The sequence below is a fragment of the Monodon monoceros genome, unplaced genomic scaffold (genome assembly GCF_005190385.1).
Source record: "Monodon monoceros isolate NGI ecotype Baffin Bay Population unplaced genomic scaffold, NGI_Narwhal_1 Super_Scaffold_21, whole genome shotgun sequence".
Taxonomy (NCBI): domain Eukaryota; kingdom Metazoa; phylum Chordata; class Mammalia; order Artiodactyla; family Monodontidae; genus Monodon; species Monodon monoceros.
In genome coordinates, this window is record NW_021703778.1 from 172,537,042 (window position 1) to 172,556,570 (window position 19,529).

The 19,529-nt window shown below is 45.2% G+C and overlaps 1 protein-coding gene across 13 annotated transcripts in view; it reads left to right on the forward strand.

Moving 5' to 3' along the window:
* KLC1 (kinesin light chain 1) overlaps positions 1–19,529 on the forward strand; it is a 58,560-nt gene that overhangs the window by 33,216 nt on the left and 5,815 nt on the right. For 2 of the 13 annotated variants that reach the window (XM_029238492.1, XM_029238494.1), the window contains exons 10-14: positions 1,469–1,518; positions 1,604–1,671; positions 3,007–3,115; positions 6,578–6,739; positions 13,551–13,681. In XM_029238492.1, the coding sequence (XP_029094325.1) occupies positions 1,469–1,518; positions 1,604–1,671; positions 3,007–3,115; positions 6,578–6,739; positions 13,551–13,681 (520 nt within the window). Of the gene's footprint in view, positions 1–1,468; positions 1,519–1,603; positions 1,672–3,006; positions 3,116–6,577; positions 6,740–11,360; positions 11,412–12,099; positions 12,696–13,550; positions 13,682–17,558; positions 19,517–19,529 lie in introns of those variants that run through there. The other 11 variants (XM_029238498.1, XM_029238497.1, XR_003795967.1 and 8 more) reach the window with 10 other exon arrangements.

Genomic DNA, 19,529 nt, shown 5'->3' on the forward strand with positions numbered 1-19,529 from the left:
TCATTTGCAAATATTTTCTCCCATTCCGTAAGCTGTCTTTTCATTTTGTTTGTGGTTTCCTTTGCTATACAAATATTCACTCTTTTAAAACCAGTATTTAAAACTAGTTTCATTCTTCTCCTATGACATGCCCAATAATCCTAAGAATAGTTAACCACATACTAGTCTTTTAGTTAAAAACAGTTTAAATATGTAATCTTATTTAATTTTCTCAACAGTCCTGTGAAGTGGGTCACACATTACTCCATTTTAGGAGCGAGGACACTGCAGGCTAAGCGACTCGCCCAGGATGGGTAGCTCATGAGTGGTTGGATTGGGTGGGAGCACAGGTCTTATTCTCCAGAAGCCTCAAAAATAAGTGAAGAGACGGGATCATGAAAATCACCTATAATTTCATCACCCAAATATGTCTTAATTTTTTGTCTTTCCTTCCTTTTTTGCCAATTGATTTGCATAATTGAAACCACACTTTATATATAATCATGCATACTGCTTATTTCCTTTTATACTTGTAGCTTAAGCATTTTTCATGTCAAAATATTTTCATAACCTTCACTTTTAAAAAATATTTATTTGTTTTTATTTTTGGCTGCGTTGTGTCTTCTTTGCTGTGCTTGGGCTTTCTCTGGTTGCGGTGAGCGGGGGCTACTCTTTGTTGCAGTGCGCAGGCTTCTCGTTGTGGCTTCTCTTGTTGCGGAGCACAGGCTCTAGGTGCGCGGGCTTCAGTAGTTGTGGCACACGGGCTCAGCAGTTGTGGCTCGCGGGCTCTAGAGCGCAGCCTCAGTAGTTGTGGCACACGGGCTTAGTTGCTCCGCAGCGTGTGGGATCTTCCCGGGCCAGGGCTCAAACCCGTGTCCCTTGCACTGGCAGGCAGATTCTTAACTACTGCGCCACCAGGAAAGCCCATAACCTTCACTTTTGAGACTGCTTATCCTCCATGATGTGGGTGCATTAGTTGGAAGCTTTGGATGAGTGGTATGTGTCAGTGTTCTCAAAAGTGAAGAAAATTTTAAAGGAATATTGATTTGTAGTTTTTCCATTTTTGCTCCCAACATCTTACTACTATTTCTTAGATTTTTGTTTAATGTTAGTTGTTCAAATTCTAAATAGTCCCAAGTGTTACGTGAGGGTTCTAGCATTAAAAGTTTCCTTATAGGGACCCTAGCATTTGTCCGTGTTTTTGATCGTTGCCTACCCTGTCTAGGTAGGTACCTTTGATTCCATGTCTTCTGTTCACAGAGCTGCATGTGAATGGCCATTTCCTACTGGTTTCTTGTGGTCTGGTTCTGTCTTCATAGTCTTTATTCTCCATTGTGAAACCTTGTCTGTCCATGATATGAAAAGTAATATCTGAGAAGGATCATACGGAAAACAAAACAGAAACCTTGCAGTTGCTGAAACTTGACAAATTCCACTTTGTGGGCTCTGTTATGCTTCAGTTTATAGTATGTTATTTTTTCTTCCCTAGATGAAAATAAACCCATTTGGATGCATGCTGAGGAAAGAGAAGAATGCAAAGTAAGGATATACTATTTCGAGAGATTCTAAATTGAATATATTGCTTAAGATAATTATTCACTTGAAATTATTTGCTATAATTTAGGGAAAGCAAAAGGATGGGACTTCTTTTGGAGAGTATGGTGGCTGGTACAAAGCCTGCAAAGTTGACAGGTACGTCTGCTTAACTGAAAAACAAAGACACAGCTGTGGAAGGTGCTAATGCTTCAAAGGTAGCTTGTAAATGACCGAGTGTGTAAGTTGCTTAAAGTGGTGTGGTTGCACAGTCCCTGATTTTCCACAAATTCCAATACAAACTCCATAACTTCGTAAATGAGGTAATTCTTGTACACAAAACCCACCGTAATATGGGTCACGTGGGTAACATATTGGTTCTGTCCATTAATGCTGTGTCTAAGGCTAAGTACCAAATCGCAGGAGAAGAGATGACTAAATATAGAGACACAACATTTAAGGTGGCCATAGAGCAAACTCACGGGAAACAGGCCAGCAGACGTGCAAAAGCCAGCACTTTGCAGGTGTGTCCAGGTGCACACCCCAGTCTCTCCCTCAGCCCTCAGGGCCTCCGTGTCTGCGGAGGGTTGTGTGAGCTCCTTCACCAGCAGCCCATGAGCCTGTGCAGATGCCCGTTTCCTCTTCTGACTGCAACACCTTTCCTGCAGTCTTTTTCCTATTTTAACTTTTGCTCACCCTTTAAGACTTAGTTTACCAGTCTTCTATTTCAGAAAAACTCTCTGAACCCCTAGTTTGGAACAAGTACTCCTTCTTTGGGTTCCCCATAGCACTTAGCATAACTTCTGAATTGCATGTGCTTTGTTTCTCCCAATACTCTGTAAATTGTCTCAAAGACATGGAGTATAGCTTCTTTATTTCTAAAGCCCCTATCATCAGTAAGAAAAGAATCTCTTGAAGTATATCTATACTAAAATGAACTAGACTTATTTCTCGTTTCTTAGTAAGAGTGCTCTGTGGGGAGTGCAGAAGCACTGTCTGTGTCCACACTGTTTGTTCATCCTTTCGCACACACAGCCGTCATTCTGTGACTCAGATCTCATTGGTGATGAGTTTTGGATTCACTTTGCTTCCCCTCTACTTGTAGAGGGAGGGGAGAAGGTAGATAGCAGCATTAAAACATGTGTCCTCTTTACTACCTGGCACAGTCAGCTCTGCCCCCGAGGGGGGAGAAGCCTGATGGTCACTGGACAGACCCAGAATAGACATTTTTGTTGAGACTGCCCGGTGGTCTGTGGGAGCAGCCACAGACTGGAAAGAATACAGGGGCATGTCCCATCAGCCACAGGGCTCAGTGCAGTAGGCAGGGGATGCTTGACATAGAAGAGCCTTTTAGAGTTTTACAGTTAAAAAAAAGTACCATAGAAATTTAAATAATTGTAGCCAAACATAAGTCTGTTTGTCCTTTAGATTATGTGCTGTTGATAGTGGTTGCTCTAAAACTTATAGTTTTGTATATCATATGCTTTCTTACAGTCCAACTGTTACAACTACTTTAAAAAACCTTGGGGCACTTTACAGACGTCAAGGCAAATTTGAAGCTGCAGAAACATTGGAAGAAGCAGCCATGAGGTCACGTAAACAGGTCAGTCAAAAACCTTCTGTTTTTAACTTAGCCTTCCGTATTTATTTATTGATTGATTGATTGTACGCGGGCCTCTCACTGTTGTGGCCTTTCCCGTTGCGGAGCACAGGCTCCAGATGCGCAGGCTCAGCGGTCATGGCTCACAGGGCCAGCCGCTCCGTGGCATTTGGGATCTTCCCAGACCGGGGCACGAACCCGTGTCCCGTGCATCGGCAGGCGGACTCTCAACCACTGCGCCACCAGGGAAGCCCTAGTCTTCCGTTTTTAACTTTGAGTTTAATGATTCTCTTTTACGAGACTACTGAAACCTTGATTTAGAAATAGAAAACGTTTACTGTTCTAGTTTGTACAAATAAACTTATATTGTTCAAGCGACAATATAATGTAAATATATGGTAAATGACACCAAAAGCACGAGCAACAAAAGCAAAAGTCAGATTCACCAAAATTAGAAACATTTGTGCGTTCAAGGACACTATCAAGAAAATGAAAAGACTCACGGAATGGGTGGACATATTTGCAAATCACATCTCTGAGGAGGTCTAGTGTCCAGAATGTATAAAGACAAAAGGACCACCTAATTAAAAAACGAGCACAGGACCTGAATAGACATTTCTCTGAAGATGCTACACAACTGCCAACAAGAACATGGAAGGATGCTCAACGTCATGAGTCATCAGGGGAATGCAAATGAAAACCACAGTGAGGCACCACCACACACCCACTGGGATGGCTAGAATTCAAAACCAAAACAGAAATAGTAAGTGTCGAGGAGGAGGTGTAGAGACTGGAACCCTTGTGCGCTGCTGGTGGGGACGCAGAATGGTGCAGCTTCTGTAGAGAACAGCTTGGAGGTTCATCCAAAAGAGAAGCATAGAGTTCCTATCTGACCCTGCAAGTCCACTCCTAGGTATACACTGGAGAGAATGGAACACAGGTACTCAAAAGAAATACAGCCGGTTCTCGTTATTCATGGTACTTATGTTCTATAAAGTTGCTTTGAACACTGAATTAGCAAATACTGAACCATTGTTTCTAGGGAGATACAGAGTTATGTTCCTGGGAGCCTCTGGTCGCATTTACTTCAACCGATCAATACATAACCTTGTTCTAGGTGTGTTTCTGTTTAAAGACACCTTATTTAGTATATGTTGTTGATTCATTAGCATCGAGTTCATGGCCAGCAGCACTGTAACTTGTGCCTGAAGAGAGCTCATCTCTCCCCATAAGGCACACCCCAGCCTTCTTGCACTTAGGAACACCAGAGGACACTTTTTCACCGTTTTAAACAGTGAAATCACTGACCGAAATGCGGAAAACATGGCACCAGATGATTTAGACTCAGGGAGGGAGGATGCTTCTTTACATTATAAGGTGAAACAAGAAAGCAGAGTGTCACCTTGTTCGATCTTAGCTGAGGATGTGCGTGTCAGGTGACTCGAAGTTTTCTCCACTTCGTGTGTCTGTGAATGACCATGAAAGCACTGCGAGTGTTGATTTTAGGATTACAAATACGTTTTGGTCAGTAGGTGAATTAGCATATATGGCCTCCGTAAGTGATGAGGGTTGACTGCTCCTGTGCATATACGTTCGTGGCAGCGTTACTCTCAGTAGGCTGAACGAACACACAGACCCAGGTTCGTCGGTGGATGGATGGATACACGAGGTGGTATATCCATGCGATGGAATACTATTTGGCAATAAGAAGGACTGCTGAAGCACTTTGCTTCATCAACTGAGGTATTTTAGTTATGCTGAAATACAGTTGTAAAGAACATACAGGAAAAAGGCTTAGTTCTTGCCCCTTAATTACCAGTTTTAGAGTAAGGAGTTAATGTATTACTGTGTATGTATATGCATATAAAGATGGCAGGTTTTGTTTTCTATTTTTAGTGCTGGAGGGACAGGTGTGGCTTTTTCCCCTGAATGGTGTGTGTGTAGCCTATTATGCAGTTGTTGGTTTAAAGCCACCTTTTGGCTGGGATTAAAGTTACCCATAGGTACCTTAGAATTTTTTCCTTCCAGAGATTCTGTGCAGAGGGATTAGAGAAGGCCCAGCATAGGTGTTGTCAGTGGTGCTCTCCTAGCTTGTGCCCTGCAGGAGCCCCTTTCTTGAGTCCTGTCGTCCTTCCCAGGTCTTTTGGCTCTGAGGGGCTACTGTTCAGGGGAGGGTGCCCTGGGTGTAGGCGGCGTGGGGTTCTGACTCGGCCGGCGGTCCGTGGTGCCCCTGCATCACCAGGCCTTGCTGTAGACCAGTGCCAGGCGGCGTTCATGCAGCCAGTGGGGTCTAGAGTCACGAGCTGCAGAGATGTTTAGAGAAAGGGGTGTCGCCGGTGGTTTGCTGAGCACAGCCCCTGCTGCGCCTGGGAGGGCCACGGTCCGCTTCACTGGAGGTCACCGCAGCGCATGGTCTGTTTGGGTACTGTGCCCCCTGAGGAGGAAACCCTCAGGGTCAGCGAAGGGGCAGTATTTGCATGAGCTGTTCAGGTTGAGATTCCATTTAGGACATAAGACATGCTGCACCTGGTCATCAGATGGTGCTGAAATGCACATGGACAACGTTTGCTGCTGGGTGTTAATCCAGTTATGTTTTCACTCAGATGTGCGTGGGGTGATTGTTGAGAAAGTAGGCGAGTGCTTGCCGCTGCTCATCGCTCTGTGGAGTAGGAAAGTTTGCTGTTAAAATGCCTTTTGTTAAATAAGTGGCTAATTTTTTTTTTTTGTGGTACGCGGGCCTCTCACTGTTGTGGCCTCTCCCATTGCGGAGCACAGGCTCTGGACGCACAGGCTCAGCGGCCATGGCTCATGGGCCCAGCCGCTCCGCGGCATGTGGGATCTTCCCGGACCGGGGCACGAACCCGTGTCCCCTGCATCGGCAGGCGGACTCTCAACCACTGCGCCACCAGGGAAGCCCTAGTGGCTAATTTTTAAAAATGTTATACTGAGAACAAAGTAATCCGTGAGTTTTCAACCATGTACTTATTTTGGAGGCATGGAACACCAGGCACTTAATGTTAAAGTGTCAAAAACTGGGCAGTTTCCCAGCATCTCACCATGAAACTTCCAAACATAGAGTAAAGTTGAGAGGATTTTATACCCGTGTACCGCCTCCTAGATTCAGTCACGAGCATGTCTCCCATCTATCCATCCTTCAGTCCTTTTTTTTTCTCCGATGCCTTTCAAAGTTGCATACCTCAGTACACTTCCTTTTAAATACTTCAGCGTGCACATCATAACCTGGAGCTCAGTATTTGTTTATAATTTTTTAACATTTGAGGTAAAATTTACATACGGTGAAATGCACAAGTGTTAAGTGTACATTCGTGAGAATCACTGTTCTGATTTTTCCCTCCAATGTTTAAGAACTTTTTTTCCCCTAATACACATTTAGTTATCTTAGAAATTCCCAATAGAACTTAAGTGCTGATGGATCACACCCTTTTCCCCCTGCCTGGCTCGCAGGGTCTTGACAATGCTCACAAACAGAGAGTAGCTGAAGTGCTGAATGACCCTGAGAACATGGAGAAGCGGAGAAGCCGCGAGAGCCTCAGCGTGGATGTGGTCAAGTACGAGAGCGGCCCTGACGGAGGGGAGGAAGTGAGTATGAGCGTAGAGTGGAACGGGGTAAGTACAGTACACAGCGCGTGCTCAGCCCGTGCTGCGAGGCCCCGGGCAGCAGCCTGGGCCGTCTCCCACCGGGAGTGCTTTTTGGCATCTCCTGGCTTAACTGCTAGACAGCCTACTTTTCTCAAATTAAGTACGAATTAAGCTTTTTGTAAGTTCTTCTGCTAACACTGAAGTCTGTTATTTGTTTGAAGTAGCAATTTTCTTCTTTTTAGGAATCCATGAAAGCTGTTTGGCTTAACCTTGAGCACTTCAATGCTGATTGAGTGTCCTGGTTTTTAAAGCGTAATCCATAATTTGGTTTTATTTTAATATTAGGATTAGTGTGGCAGATAACTAACTTGCTTTTTTAACTTACCCATTTTCATTGCTAACTTCAGTGCTCCTAATTTCACTGACGAGGCTGCTGTAGATTTTGTTAGAATTAATTTAAATACTTCCAAGGAAAAGGGTGATTCAGACAGAACTCTTCTGTAGAAGAGAACAGGTCAGGAGTGAGAATGTTAGGGTGGCTGCTCTTCACGTCCCAGCTCAGCCCACGGAGGGCCCAGCGGCTCACTGCTTTCCATGGTTACCTGCCGGAGGCTTTTGCGTCCCGAGCATGTGCCTCTATTAGAAACATCTCACCTCTGTGGCCAGGCTCTGCCTCTGCCTCTGTGGAAATTCTTACCACTGCTGTTTCTCCAGTATTGCCTTTTGGACATTTTCTTTCTAGTGAATTTTTGTAACACGTGGGTAATTTTTTTGTACATTGAGCTGGTGTCTTTGGAATTCTGCTTTTACGGGGGAGGGTTGAATGCAGGATTAGGTTTAATGCATTCAGTTGCAGTGTTGATTTTTTTGAAGTCACGTAATGCAATTTGATTAGTGGTAATTGTGCACATGTTTTTCCAAATGGTCGTTTGGGGCTTTCTTATAGTCTATCTTTTTGAAGCTGTAGCAATTTGGTAAGGGTCAGCACTCTAGTTGACATTTGATACAGAATGTTGTTGGCCAAGCTTTAAGGGAGAGCATCTCTTTCGACTGTCTTTGCCTGGCAGCTCCCTTGCTTTGGTCTCCCTGCGCCAAGACAACCAGCCAGCATCTGCTTTGACCACTCACCGTCGGGCAGCCGCCCAGAGTGAAGTGAGGGCGGCGCTGCCCTACTCGTGTCCGCGTCCAGCCCGCACTGTGTACTGTACTCACCCCGTGGTGGCTGTTGTCTGCGTGCTTTGTGTAGAGGGCCCCTCCTTTCGCTGGTCTTCAGGAGCCAGGGGGCAGGGTTTGATCCTTTAGAATGAAGTTCTGGAGGAGCTTTCTCTTGAGACAGTATTTCTAGGTCAATCTTTCTATGAAATCACGTGAAAATAAAATTATTGCCATCTCAGAGTTCTATTACTGTCTTCAAGACTGAGACTTGGGGGTGAGGGAGAGCTGCTTTCGTTCCTCTGTGGAGGGGCGGGCGGGCGTCACGGTGCGGTGGGCAGAGGTGGGGACCCCCCCCCATTCCTGCTCTCTGCCCTTCACCTCACATTTCCTCTCTCACTGTGGACATGCTGTCACTCAGGACACACACGCACATGCTGGGTGCTGGATACCTTTTAACTTGACTTTTAGACACTAGCGACTCTGCATCTTTGACAGAATCCACTCCAGGGCGCTTCGCCTGGGCTGGATCCAGTTGACTGAAAGAATCTAGATTGCAGGTCATCCAGTGCAGCGGTTCCTAAACTCACTTTGAGCAGCAGAAGGAACCCTCCCTTCAGATGGGGCTTATGTGAAGCAGTGAGTAAATAGAGAACTGCTTGGGTTAACCAGGGAGGGACAGTCGAGAGCTGGCGCCTGAGGCCACCGCTCAGACCAGCACTGCCCCCAAACGGGAGGCCTTGGCTCTCAGACTGGTTTCCTTTGGGAGCTCTGAGGCTCTGAGAAGTTAGTGCTGCTCTTCCAACACTTGACTCTAGTTTTATTTTCAAAGCATGCATTTATAAAAGAGTCAGGAAGGGCAGTATGCACCCTTAGGTGGTGTTTGGTTTTTTTAACATCTCTTTTGGAGTATAATTGCTTTACAATGTTGTGTTAGTTTTTGCCGTATAACAAAGTGAGTCAGCTATACATATACACGTATCCCGTATCTCCTCCCTATCCCACCCCTCTAGGTGGTCACAAAGCATCGAGCTGATCTCCCTGTGCTATGCAGCTGCTTCCCACTAGCTATCTATTTTACATTTGGTAGTGTATATAAGTCCATGCCACTCTCTCACTTCATCTCAGCTTACCCTTCTCCCTCCCCATGTCCTCAAGTCCATTCTCTGTGCCTGCGTCTTTACTCCTGTCCTGCCCCTACGTTCATTAGAACCATTTTTTTTCAGATTCCATATATATGTGTTAGCATATGGTATTTGTTTTTTCTCTTTCTGACTTACTTCAGTCTGTATGGCAGACTCTGGGTCCATCCACCTCACTACAAATAGCTCAATTTCGTTTCTTTTTCTGGCTGAGTAATATTCCATTGTATGTATGTGCCACGTCTTCTTTATCCATTCGTCTACCCTTAGGTGCTCTTTAGATTCAGCTTTGTTGAGGTATAATTGTGTGCAACCAGAGGAGCCTATTTTAAGTTCACCTTGGTTTAGAGGCTCACACACTGCTGTCCTCACATTATCTCTGTCCAGGTGTGAGGATAAAATGTTTAATGCTGTCTCTGCATGACTGCAGATTTCCCTGGGATTACAGGGCAAGCAGATTAAGCATTGTTGCTATTTGCAGCCACTTTCCTGTGTGCATCAAGATTTTCTCTGTTATGCAGTCAAGATAAAAGATAAAAATAAATTGGGAGTTGAGGTGGGCGCTGAGGCTGGACCTGTCTGTAACTTCACGTTCAGATCACAGGTTCTCTAAGGCAGCCTCATTGTTCTTACTTGTTTACTTTAATCATAAGAACTTGTTACCCGTTTATAATGAGAAAATGCTGTTTAGGTTTTATTTTATATTGGGGTTCTACATTAGATTTTAATTTTTTAAAAAAGGATTTCAGCGCTCCTTATAAAGTTTGGAAACCACTGCTGTAGGGAAAGTGCTGAGCTGCTCTGTTGGGAAGATGCACACAACCCTCACTTGGGTTTTCACAAACATTTTCACAAGACACTAGGCGCAGGCCTTCTCAACATTCAGAAATAACATGGACCACAAAGGGCAGTGTGGTCAAAGACAAGACAAACTAGGTTATATAATAGTTACTCCCCGCAGATACTGCAAGTCTGGATCAGCAGAGAACTGAATTGTATGCTATTAAGATATAAGAAACGTAAGGCTCCTGGACATATTCTAATTCACGTGAAGTTTCTGGATGAGATTCTTGACATGGTAGATAATTTGTTTAGGGAAGTACAATTCTGTTCTTTTTCTATGTACCATAGAGATCATAATTGAAGTACTTGAAAATGTAACTTCATCAAATGTTATTTTTGTGTAAACTGTTCAGATCTAAAAGTCACTGTCGAGATAAGTCTCTTACGGTCCTGCTTCTAAAGATGCAGGTGCTCTGTGCATAGTGACCCTTTCTGGGTAAACTTGACTTCACGTTAACTGTGAGACGCACATGTGTCAGTCACCAGGACCCAGGTCCCCACTGGGCCATGCAGGAGCCTTGGGGCTGCTGTAATTAAGGAGTTGCCTTTGCAGCGGTCCCACTAGGCCACCAGGAAACATCACACGTCTTAAATTCTGAGCGGAACCTGCGCTGGCCTTTCTGTTTTCAGAGGGCCAGTTCTCTACTGGGGTCCTTCTGAAGTAGCCCCACCCCTATGTCCCCATCCTTTTCGTACTGCTCCCCATGTTAATATTTCTAAAAGCTTTTAATACACTAAACTCTTTCCCAGGATTACTGGTAATGAGGTAGCTGTTAATTAGAAATAATGTTATTTTTTAAAAATAAAAATTAAACTAGGAAGACAACTAGAATAGACCAAAAAAGAATTTAAAAACACCAAATCACCTGAAATCCATAGATGATAATCACTGCCATATGATTCTTCACCAATACATTATACTGTTAATTTTTGTTCAGAAACCCAGTTTTTTGATGCAGATACTCTTTCACGGCAGTGTAACGATCTAGACTCTTCTGAAAGTGTTGGGATACAGTGAAACCTCCCAACCCTCTAGTCTGTTTTGAGTAGAAATCCACCTTGTTTGGGTGGGTTTGTGCTGTCCTTCCTGCTGGTTCTCAGGGGCCAGGTTCCCAGCTGGTGAGAGCAAGGAGGGCAGGCAGACCTACCTGCTCCAGCACCCCACTTCCCCTCCAGGTGCTGCTCCCCCAGCCCAGCCCAGCCCAGCCTGCCTTGCGGGGGGGTGGTGGTGGTGGAGAGTGAGTGTGTGTGGATGAGTGTATGAAATGCTCTTGGAATCTGACTGAAATTACTCTTCCATATTCTGCGGAGTGTCTAGTACAGGAATATTACAAATAGTGCTACTAAAGAGTAGCACTGAATTTTGAAATGAACACAAGGAGTTGTACCATTTATAGAATTATATTAACATTTTAGCATTCTATTTCTAAAGAGCAGCAAGAACTTGTGTTTTCTTGTCCTCCCAGCATTGGTGGGGAGTTGGTAACAAGTTTTATTTTTCCATTTTAAAGATGAGAAAGATGAAGCTCGGGCTGGTTAAATGACTTGCTCAGCGTCGCATGGTGAGTCAGCGCGGGCGGGGCTCAGGTCCCCGCGGTCTGGGGCTTCCAATCTGCCGGGACCCAGGATGCGTTGCTGCTTCGGAAATCCTTTTTCTAGTTAATTTTATTTTGGATTATCAACTGCATGTTTAAAATGTGCTATAAACTTGAAAAGTCAGTGTTTCTTAACATTTCTGAAATGTCTAAAATGTTAGTGTTCTTCAGAGAAAGTCCTTTCTGATTTCAGAGAGAACTTTATAGTTTAGTTCTATGCAAGAGGATTTCTGATAAAGTTAAATCTTTAATGAGTGCACTCTTCCTGTGCATAGCAATCTTTCTTTTGGTCACTGTCGATGGTTTTTGTTTCAGAATCTCCTTATGTACAGTAACTTGAAAACCTTTTTATTGTAAGTATCAAGGAGATTTCTAGCACGGTGCCAGTCCGTGCTCTAAAAATGTTGAATTTTATTTTATTGAGGATTAGGAGTGATTTTAGTCTAGATTATGTAAAATGTAACATAAGGTCCAGTACCTGTTTCATACGGGGCTGACAGGAGCAGACAGAAGGTAATTCCAAATACTAAAGCGGTAAAAATGCTGCTTAGACTTTGTGACCTAGAAATACTGTAAGCCAAGCTGTGTTGCGTGGAAACTGGCTCTTTTCTCATGAGTTTCACCTGGGCTTTCTCTCTCCGTTTCTGTCTAACAGGCCTAGCTGCCCTGTGTGACACTCACACTGTCTCCTGCATGATGGGCGGCATCTCCTCCAGCTTTTCTTCTCTCTCCAGTGCTGACTGCTGTGTTTAGCAATCCCCTAGGATTCTTGTCAGAGCTACACCTCTCTGTGACTGGCCATTCCTTTGGTGCTGCTGTCCTTTTGGGGGGTTCCTTATCTCTGTATACATGTAGCTTTGCCAGATATGTACTTAGTAATATAAACTGTGTTAATAAAACCATTTACTGTGTAATACATGAGTTTAAAAACTAAGAGCAATTAGCTGTTCACTTTGATAAGAGTTAGTTAGTAGTATCCCCCAGGTGTTACTGCAATGGCATGATGGTGACTGTGACACTACCTAGGCTGTCAGAGTAGGGCATGTGCTGCTCCTGTCGCGTTTGGAGACCTGGTGGGACCACCCTGGGCTCTGGGCGCTCCCCTTAGGATCGTGCTCAAGTAGAATTTGCTGTGTAGTCTTTGTGTGAAATTTTGGCAATTCTGCTTTTCTCTACTAATCTTTAAGTGTTCAGTGATTTGTGTATTTGTGTCTTTCTAACTTCTAATAAACTCACTCCAACTGACCTGTGTCTTGGTGTCTGTCTGCTTGGTAGACCTTCTCATTCTTTCCATGGAATGCAGCATTGCCGTAGCTTCTAGAAGTGGTGGGGCTACTGTTAATCTTACTAAATGATTCATTCTGAGAATAAAAGTTGTTCTATACACATTTTTTTCACTCGGTGTATTTGATTTTCATATCCAGATGCTGCCAAGTGTTTCACTTATTAATGTCTGAATCAGTTATATGAAAGCTGGGCACTCTTTCACTTGCTTCCTACAAGGCATCTAAGGATTTTTAGTTATTTGTATAGAATGAACGTATTGTTCAATTTTCCCACTACATTTATAATCAACATCTAATAAAACTGTCCTATAAAACTTAATGAAGAAACAGTATATCTAGTGCATGTAGATGAAATTGTTAAAAGGAAGTTGCCTATGTCAAACCTAAATGTTTTAGGTCCTGTACTGTTTCATGGACCAGATGCTTCCATATTTATTAAACATGGAGTTTGATTTTGGTGATCTTCCTAGAAGCTGCCTTAATTTCCTTGAGTCTTTCTGTGTATCTTTTGTTTCAAAACAGTAATATAATTAATTTTCCTTTGGGGATTTTACTACTTTTGTTTGAATGAGCTTTTTCATGTTCAGAGGTTTTCATATTCATTGGATTATCTTTCATGAAATTTAAAATGGATAGATTTCTATTTAAAGTGTATTTACATACATGGCGAATTGATAATTTCTGTAGGAATCACATTACCAGCAAGTCACAGACCGGCAGGTCAACCACCATGTGAATTCTTGTTTTCATTTAGCTTTGTCTCTTGCGGGTTGGGAGGGAGAACCGTGTGGCGCTTCACATTTGTTCACGTTTTTTTCAGGATGGCACTGGATCTTTAAAACGCAGTGGTTCCTTTAGCAAACTCCGGGCTTCAATTAGACGCAGCAGTGAGAAGCTGGTTAGGAAGCTGAAGGGAGGAGGTTCACGAGACAGTGAGCCAAAGGACCCTGGGTAACTATCGCCGCCCCCACCTGCCCGCCCTTCTCGCCTGTAGACCTCAGAGCTGCGTTCCTGCCTGCTTCCCACATGGTAGCAGTGCAGAGGGTTAGTAGCTGCAGTCCGACTTTTGCTCAGGTTAGGTTGAGAAAAAATTGTGAAATTTCCTGCTTAGAGGCTAAAAGAGCTGAAGCCTTTGAAAGAAATTTATGGAATTCTTTGATTTTGTTACATGTTCAAAGAAAGCCTTAGCAGTGGAAAGTAAGAATTTAATATTAAAATATTGAGCATATTAACTTGTTTTCTCTAAGTATGCATTATTCATTTTTAAAACCAGCATTAGCTTAAATCCTTTAAAGTTAGTTTTAATCTTTTAAAATCAAACGCCAGCTATGACTATATTCAATCTCATCATACAGGTGTTACTATAGGAAGAAAAATGGTTTAAATAGAAGGATGACAATTTCAAGACTTTTGTTATAATGAGTTTCTTTAGGAGATTTAAAAAACCTTAGGTTTTGCATGTGTTTAGAAAAGGGTCTCTTCAGTCATGAGTCTTTTAGGGTCTTTTGAACAATAACTTTTAAGTTATCAAAGGAATTTGATTCTAAGATATTCCTTGCTTTTTATGAGGTTCGCCAGAGGAAGGGTTCTTTGTCCTTCTCTGTTAGTGTTAACAAATTGCCCTGCTTTCTGGGTTATTTCTGGTGTAAACGGCTTCCTGGTTTTGGATGCGTTTCTCACAGAAGCACTGTATTGTACTGTCAGCTGTTTGTGAAACTCCGCCTCCCTAAAATGTACCTGTTTTGTAAAGGTAGATTCTTACCTTAGTATGACTGTTTTCAAGTATTTCACTTTAAGTTCTGTAAGAACCCTAATGTGTCAGGACTGAGACCGAGCTCCTTTGGGTAACGCATGGGAGCATAAAGGTAGGTGCTTTTACAGTTCGCTTTGCTGTCTGTAAGGCATGTCCCGTCTCATTCCTCTTGTCATCAGTTGGGGCCTGACTCCCGAGACCCCTGGGGTCGCCCAGCCCGGCTCTCTGCCCCGCGCCTCACCCGCACCTGTGGGGAGAGGGGCTGGGCTTGCCCTTAGCTCTGCCCCCACATCTCTGCTGGCGAGGGACTTGCTTCCCGATGGCTTTGGAGGCAAGAGGAGCAGTTGGATGTTTATATGTTGCCACTGCCCCCTTCTCAGAAATGCCTGCGATCTGCAGAGGGAGTTTCCCGCGCTCCGCCCACGTCCGGTGTGAAGTCGCCAGAAGCTGCGGTGTTGGAAGCCACTGGGGGCTTCAGCGGGCGCGTGGGGCGTCGGCCCTGCCTGGGAGGGGGCATGTGCGCGCTGCCTTAGGGAAGTGGGTCCTAAAGTGCCCTTGTTTGGTTTCCAGAGCTAAAGTGATAGGGTGCTGTCTGGCCTCTCACAGCGTGGGGAGGGGCTGAGCAGATTGCTGGGCCCGCTGAGTCCCCGTCCTGACCCTTCGGCGTGTCTCATGCGTCAAGTGAGGGCGCGTCATGCGCTCTGTGCCGTGCAGGCCGTTGGCCAGTTCTGCCAGGGCAGACGCACTGTGGCCTGGGGTTCTGGATGTCTCGGAGCTCGTTAGGGCAGCGTCCAACTCTGGCACCGAGTCCTGGACGCGGCAGAGCTCACAGTTTCTCCTTCTTCACGTCTTTCTGTCTTTCCCGTGACGCCGCGTGTGTGGACGCTCCCCAGTACGGATGTTCACGGCGCTAAGAACACTTTGCCAGCTTGACCTGATGAAAAGTAGACCCACACACTTGCATATATTACCAGTTTTCCCATGTGATGTTATTTGGGTTGATATCTTACTAAACTTTTTGAAAAACTAAATAATTTAGAAAGTTTATCCCATCAAATGCATGAAACAAAGTAATCTTTCCAGGTAGGAGCAGCAATCTTTATTAACTAGACCAGTGGCTCTCAAACTGGAGCATGCCTCAGCGTCTCCTGGAGGGTTCCTAAAACAGACCGCAAGGCCCACCCCTGCGTTTCTGATGCAGTGGGGCTGGGGGGGGGGTGGGGGGGGCAGGGCGAATTTGCCTTTCTAGCAAGTTCCCGGGTAGCGCCAGCGCTGCTGGGTGGGCCACGTTGTGAGAATCACTGAAGTGGGTGCCCCGGGAGCAGGGTCTGCAGCCTGCAGTGGGCACAGCTCCAGGGAAGCACTGGGCTGCTTGATGGTCTGGGCACCACGGGCTTCAGTGAGAGTGTGGGTGCGATTCCGAAGAGTCACTGATGGGGCAACTTGTTCTTCCACTTCACCTTGTAAAGAAAAGGAAGTTTGAGGACAAAGTTTGTGTACCTTTCTTAGGAAAAGGTAGCTGGCCAATTAAGTAACAGAATAATTAAATATGGCAGAATCTAATTCACTGGTGATTTGGTTTGATTTTGTCCTTTGTTCTTTAGTGGTTCTGAAGAGAGGAAAACCTGTCCAGAGCTCTGGCAACATTTGTGTGGGGTTCATTGGGATGTTTTTGTCTTGTCCTAGGTGGGAAGTTTGGGGAGTGAGTTCTGTAATACTTGGGGATGAGCCAATTAAGGTTTTGCTTTTAGAGTAGTTTGTTTAGTGAGAGCTCAGTAAGCGCCTGCTGTTTGCCTGGCACTGTGCCTGTGGTGCTGGCGGCCATGCGTCCATCACGTGGACCTTTGGTCCCTGCAGCTGGTGCGCGCGCACGTGTGTGTATGTGTGTATGTGTGTGTGTCTGTGTCTGGTTGTGCTCAGCCTTCACACCTGTGCTTCACCCTTGCAGCCATGCCCTCAGCTTGTAAATAATAGTGGTCACTGTTGATTTCATAGTAGTTAAAATTCAGAATTACTGATCCTATTACAAACATTTAAAAATAACCCTTCATATTGGTTCTTTTAGCTTTAAAAGAGAAGGTGGCTTTGTTTGAGGTCATCCGTGGTGGCAGTAAGCAATTACAGTAATTTTACGACTGTCTGTAAGTTTAGATTATAGGTAATTTGTAAGATATTTTATTAAGTATTTTAAAGGTGTTAAACGGGAGAAAAAAGTAAATATATATATATATATATATATATATATATATATATATAAATCAGTATGTTTTTTGTAAATGTAAAGCCATGAAATATGTTTTAAATTTTGGTTTCTGAGCAGAGAAATACTAGCCTTAGAGTTTATTTTACTAATAAAAAATTATTTTTGCCTAGTTTTAATATAGAAAAATCTACAAAATACAGAATATATTTATGCATTTGATCTTAATAGTGAGCTTTGAGGGTCTCTCTCTCTCTTTTTTTTAATATTTATTTGGTTGCGCTGGGTCTTAGTTGTGGCCGGTGGGCTCCTTAGTTGCGGCATGCATGTGGGATCTAGTTCCCCGACCAGGGATGGAACCCGGGTCCCCTACATTGGGAGCGCAGAGCCTTACCCACTGTGCCACCAGGGAAGTCCCTTGAGGGTCTCTCTCTGACGCGATCACTTAGGGGCAAGGTTTACGGGAGTCGTTGAGGATCCCTTCCTGAAACTCATCTCAGGAGGCTCCTCGGGCTCCCACGCCGAAGTCAGCGGGTGGCATTGGCAGAGCCCCTCTGCTCCTATAGGAGCCAGGTTTTAACAAGTGAAACTGCAGCGACACTGGCTTTATGGAGCTCGAAGATAAACTTTTTGCTGAGAAAGACGCAGAGGAACTTCGCTTTTTTCTGCTGGGTACAATAGAGTAGATCTGGGTTGTACGTGTATCCCAGTGGGTATCCCAGTCTGGGCGAGATAAAGGTCTCCTCTCCGTTAGGGATGGTCCCAGGCCCCCATGGTGACAGAAGCTTTGGAGGGGTGGCTTTGCTGTGCTCTCTGCTCCTGGTTGACTGATGTGCTGACGGTTTGTCCTTGCATGTCCGCCGTCCTGGGTGCAGCATGAAGCGTGCCAGTTCTCTGACTGTCCTTAACGTGAGTGGCACGGCGGCCGCAGACCATTTCCAAGTAAGGAGCCCTGCCCCACTTACACCCTTTACATGTTGGCTGGACCTTCCTCACCACTGCTGCCCTTTGAGCAGAGCCTGTGGACTGCCCCACTTACACCCTTTACATGTTGGCTGGCCTTTCCCCACCGCTGCTACCCTTTCAGCAGAGCCTGTGGGCATTTTAGTGTTCCTGATTCAGGACACATAGACACCATAAATGACACTTTCATAGTCAGCATGAACTTAACCATCTGAATTATGGGAATGTTGTGAACATTCTCAGTGTACGAATTAATGATCTTTACAAATACGTTGATTGACAATTAAAAATTAAATATTCTGATAAAGTAATATCAAAACTTGGCCAGTTGTTAATTTGTATTATTTGTATGATTTTAGCTTCTAGTAGTTTATAACTAATATAATGTCTAGCTAAGCTGTTCAGTGTTTTAAAACTATTCAAAACTTCACTAAGTAGTCACTTTGACAAACAGTCTTTAGCACTTTGTCACCTGTCCAAGTCTCACACAGACCGGTCACCTTTGCACTTAAAACTGTTGGCATCCTGTTCTCCATTACAAATGGCCTTTTTATTTTCCACGTGTGACTGTTGGGTGTGCCCAGGCCTCTGGCCCCTTCTGTGACCTGGCTGCTGTCCACCAGGACCAGGTGTCCTGGTCACCACACCTGTTGATGCGGCAGCTTTCCCAGTCACCTCAGTCCCACCGGTAACCTATTTGACGCACAGGGACAGTGACAGTGACAGTGACGGGCCGGCAGGAGTGCTGGCCTTCCGCTCACCCCCAGCACGCTGCGGGCGGCGGCTGTTCCCAGGATGCTGTCATCGGGCCTCTAGTTTAAAAGCTGCAGGGTGCTGGGAGGATGCACTCCTGACGATGACGATCGAAGAAACTCCTTTTGTTTTTAAAAGGTCTGGAGCTGACGCAGTCCTTCTGCTCCCCTTCCTTGTGTTTTGCACACACACGTCAGCATCAGGACTCTCGTGTGTTGATGTGAGTTGTGCAGTTATTGTTAGTGCCGAGACCACTGGAAGCTGGCGTCATGTGAGGTACTGGTTGAGAATAATTTTTCCATTTGTTTTTTCACGCAGGAACGAAATAATTGTCTGGCAGACTCCAGAGCTCTCAGTGCCAGCCACGCCGACCTGGCCCCCACGGGTCGAGGCAGAGCTAGATTAACCCCCAAGGCTAATGAGCGCTGAGACCCTCAAAGCTTGGCCAGGCCCCTCCCCCCTGCAGGGCGGCCCTGGGGTCGCCTCCTTTCCTGGGTGGTGACCTCCACCACTTGCTGGAGGTTTGCCCCGAATTCTGTTAGGCGGTCTGCAGCCCTAGTGCCCGAGAGCTGCCAAAGCCTAGCGGTGGGACCCGGCCAGGTATGGAGCTGGCTCAGCGCACTCGGGGTCGGCTGCTGCTCATGGACACCGGCCCCAGCACCGAAACCTGCTTTCAATTGTAATACTGTGTTAAGGCTGTTCATTAAGACTGGAACCTTAAACTACATCCTTTGAGACTAGGAATCCAGTGACCTGTGGCAGCGATGCTGGGATTAGGGAGCGGGGGAGATGGGGTAGCTGCAGGGAGGCCTGCACCCCCCCCTCCTGGTCTGCATCTCAGCCCCTTTGGAGCCCTTTTCCCTCCTCCAGGCCTCTGTACACTAAGCACACGGAGATGCATGTGTTCCTTTTAAAAAGCTTTTCTTTGTAGCGTTAAGTAACAGGGTGGGTTCTGACAGATGCATTTTATTTTTTAAATTTATTTTTGGCTGCATTGGGTCTTTGTTGCCGTGCACGGGCTTTTCTCTAGTTGTGGCGAGCGGGGGCTACTCTTTGTTGCGGTGTGCAGGCTTCTTATTGCAGGGGCTTCTCTTGTTGCAGAGCACGGGCCCTAGGTGTGCAGGCTTCAG